This window comes from Triturus cristatus, chromosome 12 (assembly GCF_964204655.1).
Source record: "Triturus cristatus chromosome 12, aTriCri1.1, whole genome shotgun sequence".
Taxonomy (NCBI): domain Eukaryota; kingdom Metazoa; phylum Chordata; class Amphibia; order Caudata; family Salamandridae; genus Triturus; species Triturus cristatus.
In genome coordinates, this window is record NC_140595.1 from 115,747,352 (window position 1) to 115,771,592 (window position 24,241).

A 24,241-nucleotide genomic window follows, 5' to 3' on the forward strand; every position below is an offset into this window, starting at 1 on the left:
ATTATCAACTAACAATTCTAGATATTTTTGTCCTTTTCTTGAGTTGTATCCGTTACTCGCGTGACTTTCGCACACGTTTTAAATGGTTAACTGCAATTTACAAGTTCATCTAATGTAGCTATGGGGCAGTTTTTCCGGTTCCCATTTTTTTTTTTTCAATGTCTAACTACTCATTTTTTGCTTGCATGTGATGTGCCCTTCATAACCCCTGTCAACTGAACCCCGGTTTAGCTCGTCTGTGAAGCAAAAGTTTCCACGCTCCCTCCTCGGTCCACGTGTGCTTTCTTCTAGTTTGAGTGACAGCTCTTTTTCCAGGGCTGGACCAGTAAATCCTTTTGGAGGAGACCCCACTGAACATTTCTTGGAAACACTATATTATATAATGCAGTATAAATGATGGCAAAGTAAACACATTCTGGGAGTCTTTCCTCTGTCTGTTACTCTCTCACTCAGCCCAAACCCCATTCCACTACTATGATCACCAAAATAACCCTTTCTAGACTCTTCCCTCCTCTACCCCTCCATGCATCATCTCATACCTGTTTTACTATTCAGATCTCCCAAACAAGCCTTTCTAAACCCTTCTCTCTGACTCTTCCCCCTCCGCCTCCCCTTTACTCATCCCAAACCCCCTCCTATTGCTATGAACTCCAAAAAAACACTTTCTAGACCCTTCCCTCTTCTATTCCTCCACTATCCGTTTCAATCCAAATAACAGACTATTATGTCCACTGCTCAAATCTATTTCATATTTCTCTATACTAATTCCCCACTAAACCTGTTTGGGCTCTGGAATAGCGTGCTACCTGCCGAAAAGTGCTTCAACACTTCATCAGGGGTGCTAAGCACTATATAAATGTAAACCCTTCCCTCTTCTATCCCTCCACTATCCTTTTTCAATACAAATAACAAATTTACATGTCCATCACTCAAATTAGTTTCAAATTCCCCTATCCTAATTCCCCACTAGTCCTGTTTGGGTTCCGGAGTAGCGTGCTACTTACCCAAAAGTGCTTCACCACCTCATCAGGGGTAGCAAGAGCTATATAAATGCAAACCCTTCCCTCTTCTATCCCTCCACTATCCTTTTCAATCCAAATACCAGACTATTATGTCCACTGCTCAAATTTATTTCATATTTCTCTATACTAATTCCTCACTAAACCTGTTTGGGTTCTGGAATAGCGTGCTACCCGTCGAAAAGCGCTTCAACACTTCATCAGGGGTGCTAAGCACTATATCAATGCAAACCCTTCTCTCTTCTATCCCTCCACTATCCTTTTTCAATACAAATATCAAATTCACATGTCCATCACTCAAATTAGTTTCAAATTCCCCTATCCTAATTCCCCACTAGTCCTGTTTGGGTTCCGGAGTAGCGTGCTACTTACCCAAAAGTGCTTCACCACCTCATCAGGGGTAGCAAGAGCTATGTAAATGCAAACCATTCCCTCTTCTATCCCTCCACTATCCTTTTCAATCCAAATAACAGACTAACATGTCCACCTCTCAAATTAATTTCATATTCCCTATACTATTTCACCACTAATTCTTTTTGGGATCCAGAGTGGTGTGCTACACACCGAAAAAGCCCTTCAACGCCTCGTTGGGGTAGTAAGCGCTATATAAATGCAATTACAATTGTTGGTGTATGGACAGAGGAGGAGTACTGAGCATCTGTCACAAGCTGCTCAAAGATTGGTTGCACCACATTCCTTGCTAAATCTACCTAGAAGTACTAAGATGGGCCTACCGGACGACGTAACAAGGATACATTCTCTTGCCCTCTCTTTACAGCACAGCTTCTTTCTGCTTATTCCAAAGACTGATCTGAAAACATGGTATATATTTTAATACAACAGTATGGGTGCTCCCCTTCAAGGCAGGTGTACTTAGAACGAGCACATAAATAATTTTTAACTTTAATGCACATCACAGGAAAAGTTGATTGTTATAGTTGGTTTTGAATTGACCACAGCCTAGTTAAACACACATGGATGATTATAAAAAATAAAAAGTATAGAGAATGGAAAGAAAAAAAATACTGGCAACGTAAAGTATTAGCCAACCAGCTCTGACAGTGAAACAAAGCACACTTCTTTTTAGGCAAATGTGCACTTAAGGTCAGACAAAATACTATAACTCAGTAAAAGCCACAATACAGTCGGCGGCTCATGTGGGCTGACCCCATTTCTCCTTGCTATAGCTGTTGCGAGCAGAAGCGAAGTGTGAATGACAGTTTTACAGACCAATAGCTCAAGAGGGTTTATCACCAGCCATGCTATGTAATATATATGTATGCATTTTTTGTTTATGATTTTTTTTAATTACATGAGGCTATTAAGCATAACTTTGGACCAGACTTAAATTGTCATATCGGATGGAGGTTCTTTAAATTTGGATCTTTGCCACCTGGGAGAATAATAAAATATACACCAGTTAAAAATAAAAAATACTGGGCACAAATTGGGAAGGCAACGGAACCAGGGGCATGGTTTATGAGATCGAGCCTCTTTTATGAGGATTGTGTATACCAATGTTTGTCAGTGATGGCTAGGTCCATGTAAATTTGTTAAAATTAATCATAATTAATCCAAATGTGGATTATTTGCATGGCTAGTGGTTATCCTGAAAATTCAACATGGCCACCCTTGTTTCAGGCAACTGAATATGGGATGGTATTATCGAGCGATGCTATAGCGGGCACTCCTTCCTTAGGTACCCTCACTAGAAGCTGAATGTGTTGGGGATGGATGGTAAGTGTGAAATGCCAATGCCAATAAATATTTACAATCATTCTGGTGCATTATTAATTGGCTAGTTCTTTTCCATGGCCCTAAGCCATGAAAGGCCAAAATATCCTTCTATAGATGTGTAGAAATAGATGTTAATGTACACACGTTTATTCATATGGAACTAAATTCCTTTGCATTGCAGTTTTCCACATTAGAAATAAATTGTGCTCTTATAAATATAGGCCTGGCATACACCCCCCACTATCACCACAAATTTGAAAGCTGTAAAGTGTTTGTTTTTTTATGAGATTTACACAAAATACCATGGCTGCCTACCCATTTACGCCAACCTTTGCTACAGGAAAGAAGCATACAAAAAAGTGATGGACGGAATCCGCGATTTAATCTCACCCACTGTTGGTTACTCAGCTACATCCCTCTGCATCATTTGTTTTGCCCAGCTAGCCACCTCCAATGAGACGTAGCCTTATGGAAATCTGCCATGGTCCTCCTCCAATAGGAACGGTCCAGACTGAACTGCTAAACCTGGTGTGTTATGAACCGGAACAGAAGCAATCCAAGACTGGTTTCAGTCCCAGTTACTTTAGTTCTTCTCGGCTCCCTCTCACTTATTATTTTCCGTTAATCTGTCCATTTTAGAACTTGCCAGCTTAATATTTATTCATTTATATAAAGTATGCATTGATGCAAAGTCTGCTTTGTATACGAACATTAATATTATATTTGTAATTGAAAATTGCCACTAGGGGTCAGAGTCGAGCAAACATTGCAACATCACCTAATGACTGCTGTACTTAGAAATCCAACATTGTATAACTGCTTTACTTTGTATCCCAACTATTAAAGTGGAATTGTCAGCACTTTGATTCAGAGTTAAGGATGCCCCACGCAAACTACATCTGCGGACTGCTTACTGGTCTCTGAGGACATTGTACTGGAGGACTTCAGCGCTATGTTGGTCATTTAAACCCCCAGCATTTTTTGTTGTGTGTTTCTTGTTAATATTTTGGGATGAAGGGACTCTAGGTTATAGAGTACAGATTATCACACACCAACAGCACCTGAGGCGAGAATGTGCGCAGACAAAGGGGTGCCAGGGCCTGGCGGCAGTACTAAGGGGCATATTATCAAGCACTGCGTTAAAATTATTGCCGCTGTAGCGGCAGAAAACTGCCGCTCAAGCGGCGATAATGGGCTTGATAATATGCCGCAGAGAACTCCAATAGAAGCCAATGTTGACACCGGAACATGGGCTTCCATGGGAATTCTCAGGGGCATATTATCAAGCCCATTATCGCCGCTTTAGCAGCAGTTTTCTGCCGCTAAAGTGGCGTTAATTTTAATGCCGTTTCTTGATAATATGCCCCTTAATTTGTTTACAAAAATAATGCAAACCTCATCAAAAACCCAAACTGCTCTCCCCAAACCATCAAACCTGAGGATGCTTCAAAAAAAGCAACTGAATTCGCTATATTCTTTGATGAAAAGGTCAAATCACTGGTGGATCAGGTCACCAACCCCAACCCCATTGAGGAGCGAAAATCCTTAGTCACTGGGCAGAACTTTGCCGCCATCTCGGAAGATGACCTCCTCAAATGTATCCTCGAAACCAAACCCTCCAACCATTCTTCTGACCTCATACCTAGTGTCATCGCCATTGATTTCAATACCAATACTCTCTCTTATTGGACCAGGCTAGTTAACCTCTTCCTCAGTCAAGGATCCCTCCCAGCTGTCCTCAAAACAGGACAGGTTACCCCTCTTCTAAAAAAAAACCTCCGCAGATGCGAACAACTTCAACAACTTCCGCTCCATCACCAATCTCCCTTTTCTTTCAAAAATCACAGAAAAATGTGTTGAAAAACCACTTTCCCAACACATTATGCACAATAATCTCCTTGACGTGTTCCAGTCTGGCTTTATTCAGAACTGCAGCACTGAAACCGCCCTGCTGCAAGTGATTGATAATGCGCTGTGTATACTTGATTCTGGGGAATCGTGCCTTCTGATTCTTCTTGACCTCTCTGCAGCCTTCGACACTGTTAATCACAACACCCTCCTTAACACTCTTCAACAGAGAATGGGCGTGGAAGGCACAGTGCTTAAATGGTTTGCCTCATTCCTCTCAGACAGATTCCAAATGATCAAGATTGCGAACAGTCTCTCGTCTCCACTGGTGGTTGGTCAAGGCGTCCCTCAAGGTTCTATCCTTGCACCCACTCTGTTTAATCTCTATCTGGAACCATTAGGGAACCTCCTAAGCAAATCTGGAATCCTTTACCATCACTATGCAGATGACACCCAAATCTACCTCAAGGTGTCTTCCTCACAAGATCTCTCACTACTCAACTCTACTCTCAACTCTATTCACAACTGGGTGTTAGTTCACCAACTCATTCTCAATCCCTCCAAAACTGAATTCCTCCTCCTATCTACCTCTCTCTCCCCACCTCCTGTTCAATCCTGGATGGATCCGCTGAATTTACTCAACAGTAAACCCATAATTGTCGACTGCGCTACATCCCTAGGTGTCATACTTGACAAAAGACTCAACCTAATCTCACACATCAACTCCATTGCCAAGAACGCACGTTATCAGCTGCACCTTCTGTGGGGGATTCGTCGGTTCTTCCCGGAGAAAGACCTAAAAACCTTGGTCCAATCGCTAGTTCTCTCTAGACTGGATTACTGTAATTCTCTTCTGACTGGCCTACCCAAATCTCACCTTTTCCCCCTCAAATCCTTCCTCCATTCAGCAGCTGGCTTCATTTCTGGGTCCAAACGAAGTGACCACATCACTCCTATCCTGTCTTCTCTCCGATGGTTTCCCATCGAGGCAAGAGCTATTTACAAAATGGCTTGCATCACCCACAAAGCCTTGCACTCTTCCTGCCCTAGCTATCTGGCGAATAAACTGAAATTGTCTGGAGGCTTGAGACCTTCTCGGAATGCGGAAAAGTTTCTTCTTGAGCCCCCTCCTTCAAAAGGGAAAAATAGATGGCTCAATCGTTCTCAGGTAATGCGGTGAGAATCTGGAACTCGCTTCCTCCATTGCTCCGTGCCACCACCTCCATCCGGATCTTCAAAGCGGACCTCAAATCTCTTCTATTCCAAAGACACTTTCAGAACTAATTCCTTCATTCTCAGACCCCACCAGGAAGTTCGTTAGTCATTGTAAATTTGTAATATTTTTTTTTGTACAGTCCTTGCTTGCTGTGTTTGATATTGTGTTCTTGCCTTCTATGTTTTTCCCTACCTTTTCTTGCCTGCTGTGTTTGATACTGTGTCCTGCTATTTTTGTAACGTTCTATTTTGGAGCATTTCTCTCATGTAACGAAACTGGTTCTATGTACAGCGCTCTGACACCTTCGGGGAAAGACCGTGCTTTATAAAAATGCATTAAATAAAATGCAAGTGTTCGACTTTTTTCTTACTGTCCCACGGCCAGGTGTGTCGAATGGCAGTGATTGTGAACAGCAACGCTTCCTGGTATTAACGCCACCTCATTCTTCTTTTTCTATCAGTCTAAACACCATGTATCTTTCTCTCCCTCTTGCTGGGTTTGTTCCTCCCTTGTTCTCCACCTTTGACCCTGTTTACCCATTTCTGCCTTTCTCTCAGGGTTAAAAGCTCATGATGAAAACTAAATCCTGGTCTCCAAAATGAGTGCCAGTGCCGTCCCCCTCAGCCACCAGCACAAATTAAGCACCACGAGTGGGGGTTATAGTACTAAAGGAATGAGGGCAGCTGTGCTTCGGGCAGAAGGATTTGCTGCAGAGAAGCTTCTTGACAGCTGGTGGTCAAATGAAAGGAAGGAATAGGAACCCACCAAAAGCAGCGCTGGAAAAAATGTTAAACACAGCCCTGCCTCTCTGCCCCATCTTTCAAAGGTGTAGCAAGGGAGCCATTGGCCCTATTAAAAGAATGGAAATTACTTTTGGAAGTGAAAGATAGCCATACCTGCCACTGCACCTGCTGCACTATTGATAAACACACCCACACTGTGTCTGTCTCTCACTTCGCTCTTTCCGCTCCACCTATGGCTCTCTTTACATGGCTATGTACAGTGAGAAAATGTTCTTCCACCTTAAAGGAGCTAGAAAAAGTGGCCCAGGTGCGAGCAGCGTCCCTGGGCAATCAAAATCCATCCCTCCGGCCCCAGGGAAATGAGCGACGGAGTTCGGCTCCGGCCCTGGGCTAACAGGAAAAATCAGTACGTGTCATCACGCCTGGTGTATATATTTGATTGTTTGATTAATTAAATCATTACAACGTGTATAAAAACATAAGTCAGACATTTTGCGCTGCGCTGCTCCCATCGCAATCAATAAAAGTATAACAGTTATATATTAATATTTAAATAAAAGACCCCTTCTAGAACAAGGTGGGCATCGTGTATGAACAAGTGCAAAGTGGCATTGTATTAATGTTTACATTTAAATAAAAGATCCCTTCTAAAAATGAGGCAGCCACTAAATAAGAACGATTGCACAGTAGCGCTAAGGTGCGTGCATGCTTGTAGGCCAGTGCAAAATGAAAAATGTTAAGGTGCCGAGGAGCTTAGGACTGTGCTGTCCAACACTTCTGTAGTGTCCTAGCATGGATACGTTCTAGTGTTCTGACATGTGTGTACCACACTATACACCCACCCACCACAGACGTCACTGGGTCAGGTGACGCTGGTAATAAAAGGGCCGAGCGCACGTGCTCGTGGCCATTCCCACTATCCCCAACTATGTGTCAGCGTCAGTCATTTCCCCTAGCATGAGGGCCTAAGGCCCAACATTACAACTTCGTCCATAAATTGGTGAGTGGTTGAATAGAAGCTCGAGATCGAATTAGCTTGTTCCGTGCTGTACAGCCGCAATTTTAGTGTGGGGTTCAGAGTTACAGTGATCGATAACAGGACGTTGATGTTGCTTCTTTTCCTCAGCCCCACCGCTTGACGTTCCGTATTCCATAAGCAGGCTTCCACTGTTATTAAGGAAGCACAATCTTTCACTATAAAACAAGTATTCGGTGTTGCACATGGAGTTGCACTAGTACAGGGGAAGAGTCCGCCTCGAGGTGTGCTATTGACTTTGTGACGTAATTTGATTTTGTGAAACTGAGATAGGAGTCGCCGAGTCACTCGATCCAAGGACCAGGATGCAGCAAAGGCTACTTCAATAATGTACCGTTGTTGTGTCCACCAGTGACTGTTTCCTCATTTTGGCACACAACCTGAATTTCCGAGTGACCAGTGGCTGCTTGAACTTACGAAATACAAGATGAAAATTTAGGGTCGTGTTCTCCGGGTTCAGTGCTGCAGTGATGCCCTGCCTGCAGGGCCGGACTCCCACTTTGTTACACTCAGGCCTCAGTTTTGATCTACGCAGGTTCATCAGTGCTGGACAGATGCATACGACGTGCTCCAAAGATTTGACTGATTCTCCACAACACATGAGATGATTAGATGCGCGCCACCAAGGGGGTAGATGTCTCAAAAGGTGCAACGCGCCCAGTCTATGCGCCAAGAATCTCTGTTTTAGGTGCAGGGAATATGGCACGCAAGGTATGGCAATGGAGAGGCCAGCTGGTAAGAGTTCGTTACCGCCAATGCGTGCTTGTGTTTGACAAGGATCTCCCTGTCAGACGAATAGGAGCAAAGTTGGATACGCTTCTCGATGCTTAATTTGAATGATTTTTTACTTGGATTAAGTTTCTACAGTTCATTTGCTGATAGTTGCTGCATACATTTGTTAACTACTGACTGTGTGACCCAATTGGGCTGTTGGAGCTGATGTCTGACCATTGCAGGGACTCGAGGGAGCCAGCTCTGGCCTGCCTTAACTTGCGGCACAGGTTAAGGAAAGAACCCGCACTTTTCATTTCGTAGTTAAGGAGGCCTAGCTCTAATCAAATCCGGGCTGCGGATGAGGTTTTTGGCAACTGAAGCACCTTTTTGTATATCTTTGTCACGTCTTGGTTTCGTGCGGTGCTGAGCTTGCCCAAGGAGATTTCGAAGCTGTACGACAAGGTGGGCCTATTTTAGATTGCATAACTTCCAACTTTTTGAAACGTTTAACCCCTTCGCCACGGCAAGAATTCCGCCGCGGCGCTGGGGGGGGTTTGGGGGCAGCGCGGTGGCGCTGTGCTTGTGACGGAACCGCTCCGTCACGAGCCACAGTTGAGCTGTGCTCATGACGGAGTGGTTCCGTCACGTCTCCACCCACTGCGCTAATCGCCCGCACAGGCGGGGAATTAGCGCCGCGTGGGCGGAGCGGCGGCCAACGGCCGCAGCATGACGGAACCACTCCGTCATGAGCACAGCGCAACGGTGGCTCATGACGGAGTGGTTCCGTCATGAGCAGGGAAGGGGTTAAAGAGACTGAGTTGACGAGCCGGGGCTTTTATAACGATTTCGCTGCAATGCTTGACAAGGGTGCCCCTAGAGTCGATGTTGATCCCCAAAGTCATCACGCACATTATGTTTCCTGTCCTATGATTCTCATCTACTAATCATTTTAGTCTAATTATTTCAATGGAGGCAAACCGAGATGACAACCCCCAGGATGCATTAGGTCACCACACATAAGCCCAGCAATGAAACATGGTATCCATGGTGACGTGAAATGAGGTGACTACCCCATGTGGTTGGAAGGCTCAGGGCTTTGCTGACAGCACAACAACTGCACTGCAACCTTTCTGTTTCATAAAAGGGTCCAGTTGGTGGTGTTTTTATTGAGGGTTGATAAAGAAAAAGTGAGCAATTCGTTATATGTGCAAGTTTGGCCTCCGTGTCTTCCCTGCTAAAAAGAAGAGCGTGCAGCAAAATATGTCTCGAAGTTATGTAAAGGTACAAATGTGTAATTTAAAAATACCAAAGCATCTCACCTGCGCACTTGCCCGTAGGCATTATGAAACCAGCTCGCCGGGCTGTCCCGAGATGTAAGAGGAATGCAGACAGTATAGCCTGCCCGTCAACCCCTCCGGTGAACATCTAGAAAAGGCACCCATGTTTTCCAGTTGCAGAGGCACACCCATTGCAGAGAATTACCTAGAATAATGTCCTACAAAACGTGGTGAAGGCCACCCAAAATTACTCTTAGCTAGTAACCAACAGAGGGCCTAATTTAGATGTTGGTGGACGGGTTACTTCGTTATAACGGTGATGGATATCCTGTCCGCCGAAATATAAATACCATTATATCCTATAGGATTTACATTTCGGTGGACGGGATTGCCGTCACAGTTGTGACGGAGTAACCCATCCACCAAGATCTAAATTAGGCCCATTATGTTCATGAGTTGAGCCAAGATGCATTTCTTGAAAGGTGGAGAGAACCTGTACCCCCTATCCTATACTATACCCAGGGCTGTTTGACCAATCCCACCAGGGGCGGCTCCTCCGCAATGGCGGTGTCACATGGCCCATGGGGACATTGTTGTTTTCTCTAAGTTAGCATGCGCATGCTGTTGATTGCCCGCTGCTTTGCGCACGTTACTACAAGACTTTATTGTTTTGCAACTGTCTCTATTGCCATTTTCACATGAGAACCCATCACTGTGTTCACTCTCTGCAGGTTCCTGGGATTTAGTATGAACATTGTGAGCAAGATCGAACAACAATGCCCCTTATTATGTTGTTCTGGCCAGGCCTTAGCACCTAGACAAAACATACAGATGCAGCTGTTGTTTGGGACAACATACTTTGGTCTTACTGGAATACACAAATAGGTAGCACACACGTGGAGAGGGACCTTTCCAGGGAGAAAAGCAAGACTGCACCTATGATGTAGATCTGCCATCTATAGGCTAAGGTATGGGGCCTGCAGACAAAGCCCAGAGATCTTCTCATATATAATAATAGAGCTTCTATGCAAGGGTAGGGAGGTTCGGCTATATTGCCCTTTCATAATGACTTCACCTTTCTTGATTTATGGACTCATTGCTATGAAGACCGTATTTGTATTATGCATTTTTCTTCTTGTTGTGGCATGTATACTGCATATTAGAGCACTTTAGTTAAAATAAATATTTTTAACTTATTTGTGTCTCTGTCAGATCTTATTGTGGACAAGTACAAGAGTGCGGGCTAAAGTGTGTGTCTAGCAACCACGATTCCTGAGAGATTCGGGAGTGTTGTGTTCTGGGGTGTCTAATCATTTGTTTCTCTGTGAGCGAGCAGGAGAGCAAGTGAGACGACACTATAGCTAGTCAGTCCTGGGCTCATGGGTACTAAGGTGGTAGGATGGCTGAGTTCCTATGCACTAAGGTCCCATAATCCTACGCATAGTTCTGTTTTTGGGCAGAATCCCTGCAACAGCGGAGGAGCGTCGCCCCCCTGGCTCACAGCCAGCAGCTGAAAAATAAAACAATATTTTACCAATGTTTTATCATTCAGCTGCTGGCTCAGCCAGCGTGTGTAGGGAGGGGTGCGCCTGGGCCATGGGAGGGGAGGAGGCTGACTGATTGGTGCACCTCTAAGTGAGCATGTATTTTTGGCTGATCGTTTTAGGGCAGCCAAACACACATGCGCACTTAGGTTTCTCCAACCCGGCTGTATTGCACAGCCGGGTTGGAGAAACAGCACAGACTCCCTGTGCCTGAGCGAGCCTTAAACCAGTCTGCTCTGGCCAATCCCCGCGCTGCTTTCATAGCATGAGAGCAGCACGCTGATTGCACAGGGAGTCTGTGATGCTGTCCCAGGATGCACAGGAAGACCGAGGCGTGAGGCGGCCGTCACCTTAAGGTAGGTCTCCTTTTTAAAAATGATCATTAAACTTCCTTCCCTGCGCTCCACCTCCCGTGCTCCCTCCGCGCCCCCTCCACCCGCAACACCACTTTTTGTTTGTGGTGGCCACCTCTGAATCCCACCAACCTTACTGGCCCTGGACCAGAGCATCTCTAGCCATGTTTTTAAAGGGGGCCAATAATGTGCCACAGATACATCTGGTGGGGCCACCTAGAATGGAGAAATCCTGAGCATCCCTAACACGTAAATGATGTTTAACTATCCACACAACACGGGCATGCGAATCATTATTAAGGTGAGGCCAGATAACTCCAAGGCCACAATGCTCCAGTACTGGGCTTTTATATCACAACATAATACACTGCTGATGTTGTAGTCTTAATCTCACGAATAATCACAACAGGAGCATATCACCCGACTATATGTTGTTGCAAAACAAAATCTCAGTGCTGGACCATTGTGTCTTTTGGGACTTGGGCTCTTTAATAATCATTTAATAAAAGCACTAAAGTTGGCTAGGGGAAGTGACGTAGACAGAACTTGAAGCCTTGAGGTCAATCATGAAAACATTAAAAATGGTCAAATCCACATTTTGTTAAACCCAGCAGCACCTGTAAAGTACAGAGGCATCATTTTGTTTTATTCTGAAGCCCGTGTCCATGCCCCTACATTTCATCATCACTTCACTTCTTCTGTCCCTTGTATCTCTTCACTGTCACATCCAGCTAAATCGTCTACAACCCTATATTGCCACGTGTCTACAGAGCCGCTACTTCCCTTCATTGCCCTTTTCCCCACAGCCCCAGTATTGCTCTAGGTCCCCATAATTTCTCCAGAGCCCCCGCATCTGATCTCTGTCGCATCGCTCTACAGTCTGTGCATCTCTTCACTTTCCCATCTCTCCACAGACCTAGCATCTGTTGAGTGTCCCATTTATCCACATTCTTAGCATCTCTTCACTGCCCTATCTTTCTGCAGACACTGCACCTCTTCCCTGACACATGTCTACAGCTCACATATTTACAAATTAGTGAACAGAGGCGCAGAGAGAGTACAATTTGCCCACTGCTAACAGTTTGTTAAAGTAGGAAGGTGCAGTACTGTTTGCTCCAAAGGCAATAAATTGACCACCATATTACATTTTAATGAACAAACCTAGAGACCGGGTACTCCACCACACCAAGGGACAACAGTCAGAGATTCCTTCATTAACATTCCTTTTTAGGTCTCGCAGACCTAGCGCTGGAGCGTGCATGCACTCCTCGTTCTGCGAGGCTTATTGTAATCGGGTAGATTTCAGAAGGGGACTTGAAGCCCCACCCATCACTCCTATTGGCTGGCGTCATAGTTTATGATAAACGTTGGCTTCCCATTGAAAACAAGGCTTCTTTGTTCCCGCCCTGTCTCCCTTTGGGCTTGCCCATACGGACTGGATTGTGTACTTGCGGCGTAACATGGTGGGCTTTATCTGGTGGGTGAACACTATTTTATATATTTTATAGAGACACTGATCGTGACAATGGCGGCTGCAGCGGTATGCGCACAAAATTGTATGTTGTTTAAAGTTGTAATCGGCTGCAACGGTATGCGCTCAAAATTGTATGTTTAAAGCAGTAAGAAGTAGTGACCCATCGTGTGGGGTGGCGGCATCTCACCAGACAACTGGTTCTCCAACTGAATATTTCATCACAGACTTACATTTTTCCACATTCAATGTCGCATGTTTGCCCACAGTGTGTTTCCTCTTGGAAAAAGGGAACCATTGTCTCTTCGATAGATTTGCAAGTTTGCAATCTTTAGTGTGTGCGGCAAAGAGCATTGGTCAGGGGGTGAAAAATTACTATTATTGTTTGCAACAGTCCAGTCATTTACATGTTTCACATTCGTTCTGATATTTAATAAAAAGTGCGTACAATCAGACTGAAACACATTATTGGTCATGAAAAAAACAAACAAACAGATGTTCAAGAAACCTCCTAGGCAGTCCTGGACACCATAGTCTGCACAGCTCAGCGCCTTCTCGAGAAACAAATACAAAGCCCAGTGCGTTGCTGTTTAGCAGAGATGCCAACTGTCCGTCTAAGTTTGAGAGGCCGAGAAAGGGGCCATCAGGTACAGGAATGAACAGGTCTTGCTCTGTCCAGTTTGCACCATTGTTTTGTGAGTGCTGGGGGTGGGGTGACTTTCAAAGGAATTCGCTAGCATGCCCCAAGTTGCAGGCCCTTTGGGGAGAGGCTGTGCACTTGGATTAAGGCGCTAATTGGTTCGGCAGTTAATGATTGGCTAAGAGGGAGGGACCGGCAGGGGATCATCAGATAGATAAAGATCCCCAACACCATACGGACGGATGAATTTAGAGGAGTACAAATCCTGTATAACACATACCATGGGAATGTTTTGCTGTGTTTTTGTTTGTTTTGTTTTTGCAATTTTAATGTAGCGCCAACTTGACCCAGAGATATTGGAGCACTCTACATGAGCACCAGTTACGTTTCACAAGGATACATTCATTTTGGGTAGGTAGGGGGACATTAAGTGATTTGCCCAGATTTCACAGGTTGTTGAGGCGACGCCGAGACTCGAACCGGGTTCCCCAGTTCCAAAGTGGGCACCTCTGGTCGTTACGCCCTCTCAGTGACAGATTATCAGGGGGCGCGCATGACACTGTCATGCCAGCCGCAGCCTAGGGGGCTGTATGTGTCCAGCTCGGTTCGACAAAGGGGCGCACAACCAGAAAATAAAAAGCTCCAAGAGAGGCACAATCTCGAGGTCATTTCAAACGTGGTCAAACGGTCCATCCAGAGACAGCTGCGGCTTGATTAGCCGCCATCATGGAGAACATTCCAGAATGCACAATGCATGTCCCATATCACATGACATACAATCAAGTTAGGGCTTAGCTATTGTTGGTGCAGTAGGTGCAGTCGCACCGGGCTCCGAGGAGCCTACTGCGTACCCTTGACTGTAGACTTTTACAGTGGAACACCAGGCCATGGGGGTCCATTCGTTGCAACCTTGCAATGAAAGTGCAGTAAGTCAGGATTTCCACCAAATAGTGCTATCATTAGTGGGATTTGTAGCTCTCTCGTGTGTCGGACAAAAGTGAAACTACAACTCCCTGAACACAACGTTACGTATGGTTGACTAAAACACGGCCTTAAGGTGTCAAACCTACTTGGAAGCCACGTGACGTGAATCCTGCTTAATCCCTACAGAGCTTTGTGCCTTACTGTCAATTTAAGCGAAGAGTGGCCGAAGACTCTTTTCGTTTCACTGACCCATGCCTGTGCCACAGAACATTCAAATTAACCACCCTCTCTCCGAATAAAAGCCAATAAAAACATATACATCTTTGGGTAATTTACATAAATTGCTTACTCCCAGTTTCTTTTTTATGGTACATTGGCTAGTAAGTCAAATGCGTCCCTTGTTTGAAGAAGCAAACGGTAGCTGTTAGGAGCTGTGCAGGGGAGTCGGACACAGAAGATTTGAACCAGGTTCACCTTAGCTTTTCCACATTGACATCTTCGTAGTCCAGACCTTTGACTTTTGTTTTGCCACTTCGATACCTTCCATGTATCCATGGGCACGCATTGTATTATATAGTGAAGAGCATATTCCAACATTTGAAAAGGGGAAAGAGGGAGATTTAAAAAAAAAGAAATCATAAATCAACCTAAATAAATAAATAAACCTGAGAAATCGGAGGAATGGATTCCCCCCATTGACTTATATTAAAGTAGAGAAAATTTTATGTGGGAGACCACTACAATAAAGCCATTTTGGCATTAAAAAAATCGGTGTTATGCCGCCTCAGTCATGCTTGTTTGTATGTATGTTCTGAAGGTATTTATACAGCTTTGCTCGGCGCTCTGCCATGCCTAAAGAGCTTTAGGTGCGGCCTGACTTCACCCTTTATCGCGCTTTAAACCTATCTCGAAATGGAATAGCTTTGCGATTTGAGTCGGGGGTAATAGCGCCATTCACAGCGCTTGGTTGAAAGGGTGTATGTTATTCCAATTTGGTCTACAAGGGACATGTTGGAGGTGCTGTGTAAATATTTGTCACTGTACATACGCAGTAACTGTTATGTGCTGGGGAAGGTATGTCCTGTGACGTTAAAATGCTGACCTAATTTATCTGTTCAGTAACAATACCCCATGGTCAGTGAATAATTTTGATTGGGGTAGCTGCAAGCGTACCTGATATTGACTAAAATTGGATCTATGTTCAACGAGGGGCAGATCACCTGAATGTCGGTCGTTGCAGTAGTTCCTTTCACCAACAAGCATTTGCAATGCAACAGGTCTCGCATTCACGCGAGTTAAAGCTATTGGCATTGCAAATGACAATGCCTTTTATGTATGTTTTAAAAACCAAAACTTAAATAAAATGTATTGTCATTTACAATGCCGATAGCTCAAGCTCGCGTAAATGCAAGACCTATTCCATTGCAAATGCTAGTTTTTAAAGCAGCCACTGAAATGGTTGTATGTCAGAATATTGAAAACAGAAATATGAACTGACATTAATATCATGGCCTTAATATAATTTACAAAAATATTGTTGAATTGGGTTCACACATTAGAGTGATCATTTTTTAGTCGATATTTAGAACACAGTGTTTATGCCAGATGGTATTCTAACAATATTCTCATATCATACCCGAAAAACTGAATCAGACTCCTGTATGTGATGGAAAGGTGTGAAAAGTACTATCCCAGGCTACTGAAAGGCCCAACCACCTGGGAGAGGTGTTGTGCAGCGGCCAGAGTGGCCGACTCGGGTGCACGGTGCTCACAGTTCGATCGCTGGCGGCAGGTCTGCTCAGCATCATGTGACTCAGGACAATGGCTCGCCTAATCTCTCCGACGGCACCCAGCGCTTTAGCAGAATGGTCGTTATACAAATTTTATTTCACAGTAACAATAACATGGGCTAGGCACACAATGGCTTAGCACCAATGAACTCCAAGGGCACGGCATACCTCAAGGAACCCTCCCAGCTCATGGTGAATCAGGTCCTTCAGCTCTTTCTTGCTTAACTTGTACTTGTCGCCTTCGCGGCCGGAGTACTTGTGGAAGACGGTGATCATTGCCTGCATGGCATCCTCCAGTTGTGAAGTCATCGTTCCTTCGGATCTAACAGCAGCAAAGTGAAAGAATCATTTATTTATTTGTGTGGTTTCATGCAGTGCAAACTAGGCAATCCTAGCGTTAAATCACTTTAAGGAGAAATTTGTAAAAGACTGCAAGGAGTACAGGAAGATAACGCATAGGAAACCGTAATGTGGGATACACTACAACTGAAAACAACGCAAACAAACCAAAGCAATGATTCGAAAAAAGATAAATACAAATCAGCAGAATGTACAGCAAAACTATTTACGCGGAAGCGAGCAACAAGGGATGAATATCAAACAGTGGATCCACACAAGTTATATGATAAAAGCAGTTCCAACATTCTTTAAAGAACACACTTTTGCTTAGGATATACCGAAACATAAACCAGCTGCATTTTATTTAGACTAAAGATGGAGTGGGAGCAGGAGAATTTTCGAAAACTGGAGTTCGTGGGGCACTCAACACCTGACCATGCCTGGGGCATGACTCTTGTTTAAGAAGTAAAGTCACTCATGACATTATCACTTGTTTTGAGGAGGACATAGAAGGTTTTGCGTAACTCTAATTTTCCCATAAGCAAAAGATACTCGTCACCAGTACACTGTCACGGGACCCTACTTATATTGATAACCCTTAGATATAGTTTCCCTGTTATCAGGCATGGCATCCTAGGGACATACTATGTAGGTAAGAAGGATCCTTAAAGGTAATCAATAAGTGACTCCCATAACATACTCCTTCGAGTATGGGCTCTTCCTGAGATGATAACCTTTATACTTGTCATCCCTGCCTTTCGGGGGTGCTCTGTGCTCTACCCCATGACACCCCAACTCCCCTGCCCTGCTCACTTTCGAGAAACCTGAAAAAAACACCCATTCGATCAATTCCTGATGTGATCCGCTCTCTCCTTCACTTCCTTTACACACTGGAGACTTTGCTAAATGTTTGATCCACGCTTTCAGGTTTTGCTGCAATGTAAGTTTCACAGCATATAGCATAGGGGGTCCTCCGATACCACTGTTGGTGCAAGTACACCATATAATACAATTTAAAAATCAAGGACTACATTCCTAAAATGTAGGAATCTAATAAAGATCGTATTCTTAATAATTAAAATGTTACTCACCTATAACAAACGTTTGCAGTGTAGGTGTCTTCTATAGACTAATGATTTGCGGATATTTCACTGCCTTGCAAACAGGGATTACCTCTTTCTTTTATGTTCTTTTAACAGGGGCAGTGCTAGAAAGGGGCATGTACTGCCCGGTACTGAGTACCTGCACTTCATTAATTTGAAAGGAAGAGTACCTGCACTTCTCAACACCGCTCCAATGCTTTTAATGGGAGAGTACCTGCACTTCATTAATTTGAAAGGAAGAGTACCTGCACTTCTCAACACCGCTCCAATGCTTTTAATGGGAGAGTACCTGCACTTCTCAACACCGCTCCAATGCTTTTAATGGGAGAGTACCTGCACTTCCCAACACCGCTCCAATGCTTCTAATGGAAGAGTACGGGCGCTTCTCAGGAGCGAACAGGTACTCCAAGGAGTGAGTACTTGTACGTCTATATTTCCACTGAAAGCACTGACCGTGGGTGCCCTCATCGAAACACTAATCCAGTTGCCAACCTGTTGACAGGCATTTCGCCACTTCCAGCTGCAGAGAGAAAAAAAAAACGCAGCCCCAACTCCGCTTACCTTTAGAATTATCTCCACACAAGGAATGGCATTTGTCAAAAGTCTGAATAAAATAATGATTACCGTCACAACAACAGTCCCAAGAAAAGAACATCTAGCCAACATTTCTGGGTTCTCTTTTCTTGTGGATTTTATTTTGCAGCATCGGCTCCATCCTAAAAACATTAGTTACTTCTTTCAGGGATTGCTATAAAAGAGGATTACAGTGTACGAAGGAGGAACATAGTTCTATTTTGGGAAGGGATGTGTACAGAGATGTGCTTGGCTTGCTTCTAAACCCAGGCACCCAAGTAACCTTGGCATGTATGAGATTTATTTTTGTAATGATGCAGGCTGGTGAAAGAGAGAGATCGCGTCACCAAGAACATTATAGTAATCGCTCAGTGATTAAAAAGTGTGGGCTCGTGTTTTTCCATCGCATTTTATGTTGTTGGTTGACTCATTCTGACATGAACACTTACCTGACTCAGACTACACATTCCTAATGAAGCTCTGCGGCCGAAACATGACTGTGGTTACCATACCTGCCAACTCACACTGTGCGAACGTGTGACACACGATATCGGCTCCCATCACACGGTTTACCGTTAAGGAGCCAATATCACACCGTAGCAGGGAAAACGAGCTGGAAGCCACTGTAAATAGTAGTTTTCCAGCTCGTTTTCCGAGGCTTTGAACTGCTGACGTCCGTTAAGGGGTGTGAAAATACCCCAGGACAGCTGCACCAGCCTCAGCAAGCTTTTTTTTTTTTTTTTGGGGGGGGGGGGGGTAGTGGGGAGGGGGGAAGTAGGGGGCTTGGGGGCGGGGTTCAAAGTGCTTCTTAGATACTTCTCAGCATGAGGCCCCGCCTCCTCCTCGCACGGTGAGATTGTTCTTCAAGTTCGCAGGTATGGGTTACATATAATCTCATGCAAAGGAGGCGGGCCTAAGGTAATCCTGGACAGATCCTTATGGTGCAGTGACAGAGCAACTTGTACATGGTTAGCAGGTGGGAAACGCCCACTGTACTGAAAGGCTTCAGCCTGCTCCCCATCAGCTGGCGTAGCCCGGGCTGGCTGGGTTGGGCCTGCCACCTGTTAGATCACCCTCAGTTGAAGCATGCTGCTCATGTTTCTGAGCCCATTTGCAGATGGATTGCCGGGCCTTTTCTTTTGCCGTTTTTAGGTCGAGCATTTGAGACCTCTTGTATATACTTTAGTATATAATTATTATTAGGTCGAGCATTCGAGATCGCTTGTATATACTTTATTATATACGTGTATGTACTATGTGGGCTCTGGAGATCAACCCTAGGACTTGTCTGCTTCTGCTTAGGGACTTTTTTTTCTGTTCAACTGCCTCTATTAAACTGTCTTGATAGAAAACGACCAGCAGAGGTCAGTAAAATACCAGAATTGCTTTCTGCTAAGAGTCTTTCTTTTTCTTATTTTTCTGGCAACTGCCTCTATTTAACTTTCTTGATAGAAAATGACCAGCAGAGGTCAGTAAAATACCAGAATCACTTTAGCATTCTCTAGATTCCAGTCCACAGAAAGTGTCTTCCATGAGCACCCGTAGACAATAATATTTTTATTAATTCTTGTATTTTCAGTGATATGACCACCGAAGGCCCTGATTTTATATTAAAAACAGAGCTTTGGACTATACCATTTCATGCTGAAAGGCAATATTTCTCCCCATGTGTTCCCATACCTGGCTTGTCACGCAATTTGGTGCTTACTTTTCCTCCATGTTAAAGAACAGTAGATGTTTCAGCACCCACGCTAATGTGCTGCATAGGTAAATACATATAAGGTCCCAAAGGCGAGATCGATTGCATTGCAAATGCTTGTTTTACTTATTGCTTCGCCTTTTCGGGTGAGACCCCAGCCTCCAAGCTCTGTCTGCCTAATTGGTTCACTGATTATCAGCTATCATTTTATGGTCCTGGCTGCTTGGGGTCCCGGGACAGCAGGTATTAACTCTACTATTGTCACATTAACATTCATTCCCTTTGGCAGCACCATTTTAACTGAGTTGCCTTCCAGGCGCTGCATTTGTTTATTTATTCTTCTTTAAATAGTTTCACAAATCTCTTGAAAGGGCTACCAATCTAATTATATTTACCGTGATAAACATTTCCTGTTGCATAGTGCGAAAACTCTCTCTAAGACGCTTCTCCGAAGAATACGCCTTTGTTTTCCTCCATACTGTTGTAAAGTTTTTTACTAGGCCCCAGAAGAAATTTGTGTCATGCCAGTATAATGTGTAATTTTTCATTATGCCTATTCTTTGAAATTCCCCAAATTACCTAATTTCGTGAAATTACACACAGTTTCCTGGGAAAATATAGCACAAGCACACAGACAACATGAACACCCAGAATACGAGCATTACGTTTTGCCCTACAATATAGCACGAAATGCTTGTTTTGCATTTTGTGTCGTTTCGCTTCACTTTCCGAATGTATTTTTTGAAGACATATTTTATTGAGTTTTTATAGTACCACTTGGGCAGTTGCCCAACATAAACCATTTTGAGACAGGATAAAGACAAAGTACCAAGCATGGATACATCATTGGGTATAGTTTGCATATATAACAGCAACAAAAATTAAAACTTTGCGCAGACTTTCCCACCCCACCCCAAAGAGAAAACAGTATACAGTACATTATGGCCCATATCATCCGACGAAGACTGCTTGTCAAGGGGTTTGCGAAGGAAGAGGGGGGAAAGTCTAAATCTCGGTATCTGGCCCATCTAGACCAGATTTTCCTGTGCTTCTGAGGGCAACCCCGTGCCTGGAAGACCGCTATCTCCGCACCCATACATTTGTCTAGTTCCTTTCCCCATTTCCCTATTGTTGGTAGGGAAGTTCCCTTCCATAACTGAGCAATATCATGCTTGGCGATTGTGAGAGCAAGGAAGCGCAAGTGTTGTTTGTATCGGTTCCCCCCTATAACGTCCGTGCTATGAAGCAGGAACAGTCTAGGGTCATGTGGAAGATCCTAAGATAGTACCCCTTTAAGACAAGTCGAGAATTTGCACCAGAAGGGCTGTATTGCGGTGCAACTCCATACTGTGTGGAAAAATGTCCCCTCCTCCCTTTCACAGCGTAGGCACTGAGAGGATGCAATAACCCCCATCTTCCAGAGACGAAGACGTGTGTAATACACGCGATGGACATATATAAATTGAATAAGTCGGTATCTACGATATCTAGGAGACACCGCAGCACCCCAGGGGCTAGCTATTGCCTCCGCCCAATCATCCTCAGTCAGATCTGGGATATGGTCTTGCCATGCCTTCCTGGTCTTATGAAGAGTCGTAGTGGAATGTGTTGTCAATGTTTGATATATCTGCCGAATTTTGTTGACGCCTAAATCGCCCGTATGGAGGCGACCCTCTAAGGAGTGGAACTCTGGCAGGCTGTCCACATTTGGAAGCAATGGGGTGAGAGGATGGCATAGTTGGAGGTACTTGTAGAACTGGGTTTTATGGAGATGGAACTCCTCCTGTAGCTGCTGGAAGGACTTTAGGGTAGTGCCCCGCATGATGTCCCCAAGTGTGGAGATGCCGATCTGGTCCCACTGGCAGAACTCCATCAATGTTGCCACCTGGCGTAAGTATGTACCTTGCCAAAGGGGTGTTGTCTGAGTCAAACGCCCATGCCACCCCATCTGCCGGACCGTATACCGCCACAGCCGAATCGTTGTTCTGCTGGCATGGGGTAGAGAGTCAAGATTCTGCACACTGTACAATAACCAGGAGGAGGGGTGTCCCTTCCATCTCTGTGTGTTCTAGAGCAAACGCCGGGTCTGTAGGAGTATCGTACCACCATTCAGTAACGACCAAAAGGTGAGGAGCCGCATAGTACAAGTACACGTCTGCCACAGCAATACCGCCACTCTAACCGCTCCACCGCCCCATAAGAATTTATTATGTGTGGAGTTTATTTGCACGAAACATGATCACGGTATATGATATAGAAAGTTTTGAAGCCGATATAACACTCTGGGAAGAGAGACCATTTTAAAAATAGCCGATCGCCCAAACAGCGAGAGAAGTAAGGATGACCATATGGAAGTCTCATCTCGGAGGCCGGCAAGAAGTGGATTGATATTATGCGCCCATGCAGTCTTTGTACAGGGACATATATATACCCTCTGTTACATGTTTTACTGAGCTGCCCATGTATTTCTACCCTGCTGACCGCATACTGGAAACAGCACAGATTTGGAAGGGTTGGTATGGAGCCCGGTGGTCTGCCCGAAGACTCGGGGAATCTGCGGGATGCGCAGGCCCGAGATCCATTGATCAATCATGAAGAATAATACATCGTCTGCACATAATTACTTTCCGAAATTTAATGAAATTACACAAAAGCAAATTATGCAAATTTCACACAACCCTACTTCAGTGCTTAATTTGCAAAAAATTAAGTGCCAGGGCCCAAGGTATTTCACATGGGGTAATGCAGTTGGTGCAGCCCACATGCCACTTTAAACTTCAGGTTTAAGTCCACATGTTATAATTTTTTAAGATAAATTAAACAATTAAATGCTCCAGTAATGAACTTTGTTTATAAATTGCACACACAGTGCCATCATGTGGTGGATTCTCAGTCGGTGCTGGTGTTTACAAATAAGTGCCGATGCCAAGCACCCGAAAACAACAGTACAAATTATGCACAGCCCTACTTTTTACATACCTCGGACTATATTTGGTAGACGAAATCATTCATTCAGCTGAAGCCCCAATTAGTCTAGATTTAGAATAAGAAATGTATTCACCATGTACTACTACCGGAGGATTGCCATTGACTAATTGTGAACATAGGCTCACAATTATCCTGCCAGAGACCTTTTGAAACAGGCTCATTTTATTCACATCAGGGGAGATTCACAAAAATATTGCGCAACAGTGCAGAAACAAGATGGTGGTCTTTCCTGTGTAGTGAGGAGAAAGCAGAGCAAAGCCATATTTACTAAATATGGCCTACCGCTGCTGTCTTACCCTGCCCTGATGCTCTTTAAGGCCCCCTAGCACCAGGCACAAAACGTTGCACCATCGTGCAAAGATCTGTGCATGCTGTCTAGTGTTGTTTTTTAAAATTGCAAGTAGACCATGCCAGTACAAAATACTATTCCTGGGCAGACTTTAAAACATTTCCCACATGGGCCGTGTGCTATACAGTGCAGCACACATGCAATGTGTGAAATGTTAGGAGAAATGAAAACAGTTCCCCTTCTTCGCGCCTGCCTTAAGTAAGAGTAATTTTTATGCAAAGCCCTAAAAATTTTAGTAGATAGGACTTTGCATTGCAAACTACGGGTAGTAGTGCTGGAATACCCAAGCGCCACCCATGGAACGCCCTCTCAATACAAGGGAGTGCACTGCACTAGTTGTACTACAAAAGGCACTTTCCAGGTAAAACGTTTTTGCTGGAAACAAAATACCACACCAAAACTTTGTGCCACGTGGAGTCACTGTACGTGACTTTGCAGCAGTGCAAAGTCTTGATAAATCTGTCCCATATATTTTATGTGCAGCGTTTATATATAAGAAAAGCTGTGATTGTGCAGATTATTCTTTTGTCAACTACCAAGGGTTGCAAGAATTCCTTGTAGCACAGTCTTCCTTAAGAGCAAGATTTCCATTATAGAAAGCTGAGGCTCAGATATGTCCACAGAGGTACTCCCAGCCCTTCCCCTCACCGAGAGGAAATTCAAGAGCCTTCCCTACTTGAAATACTTACTTTTCATCTTGGAAACAGAGATACCAAATGGCCCAGGACAAAGGGAACATTTAGTTGCTTATGAATCCATGTATTCTTTTGGAACCAATAAAAATGCAGTGGACGAGAATAAGTGACTTATTTTATTGAGTTTATTAAACATAACATGTGTATGCTAATTTGCACGGTTTTTGGTTAATGTTCTTTAAA

General features: G+C 44.2%; 1 protein-coding gene and 1 long non-coding RNA gene across 3 annotated transcripts in view; one reads left to right on the top strand and one right to left on the bottom strand.

Moving 5' to 3' along the window:
- Window positions 1-24,241, top strand: part of LOC146772805 (uncharacterized) — a 178,981-nt gene that overhangs the window by 88,513 nt on the left and 66,227 nt on the right. The window lies entirely within an intron of this gene.
- S100A1 (S100 calcium binding protein A1) overlaps window positions 1-24,241 on the bottom strand; it is a 40,120-nt gene that overhangs the window by 1,301 nt on the left and 14,578 nt on the right. Inside the window, exon 2 of one of the 2 annotated variants that reach the window (XM_085637811.1) lies at window positions 16,481-16,634. In XM_085637811.1, the coding sequence (XP_085493937.1) occupies window positions 16,481-16,621 (141 nt within the window). In that variant the 5' untranslated portion in view covers window positions 16,622-16,634. Of the gene's footprint in view, window positions 1-16,480; window positions 16,653-24,241 lie in introns of those variants that run through there. The other variant, XM_085637812.1, reaches the window with a different exon arrangement.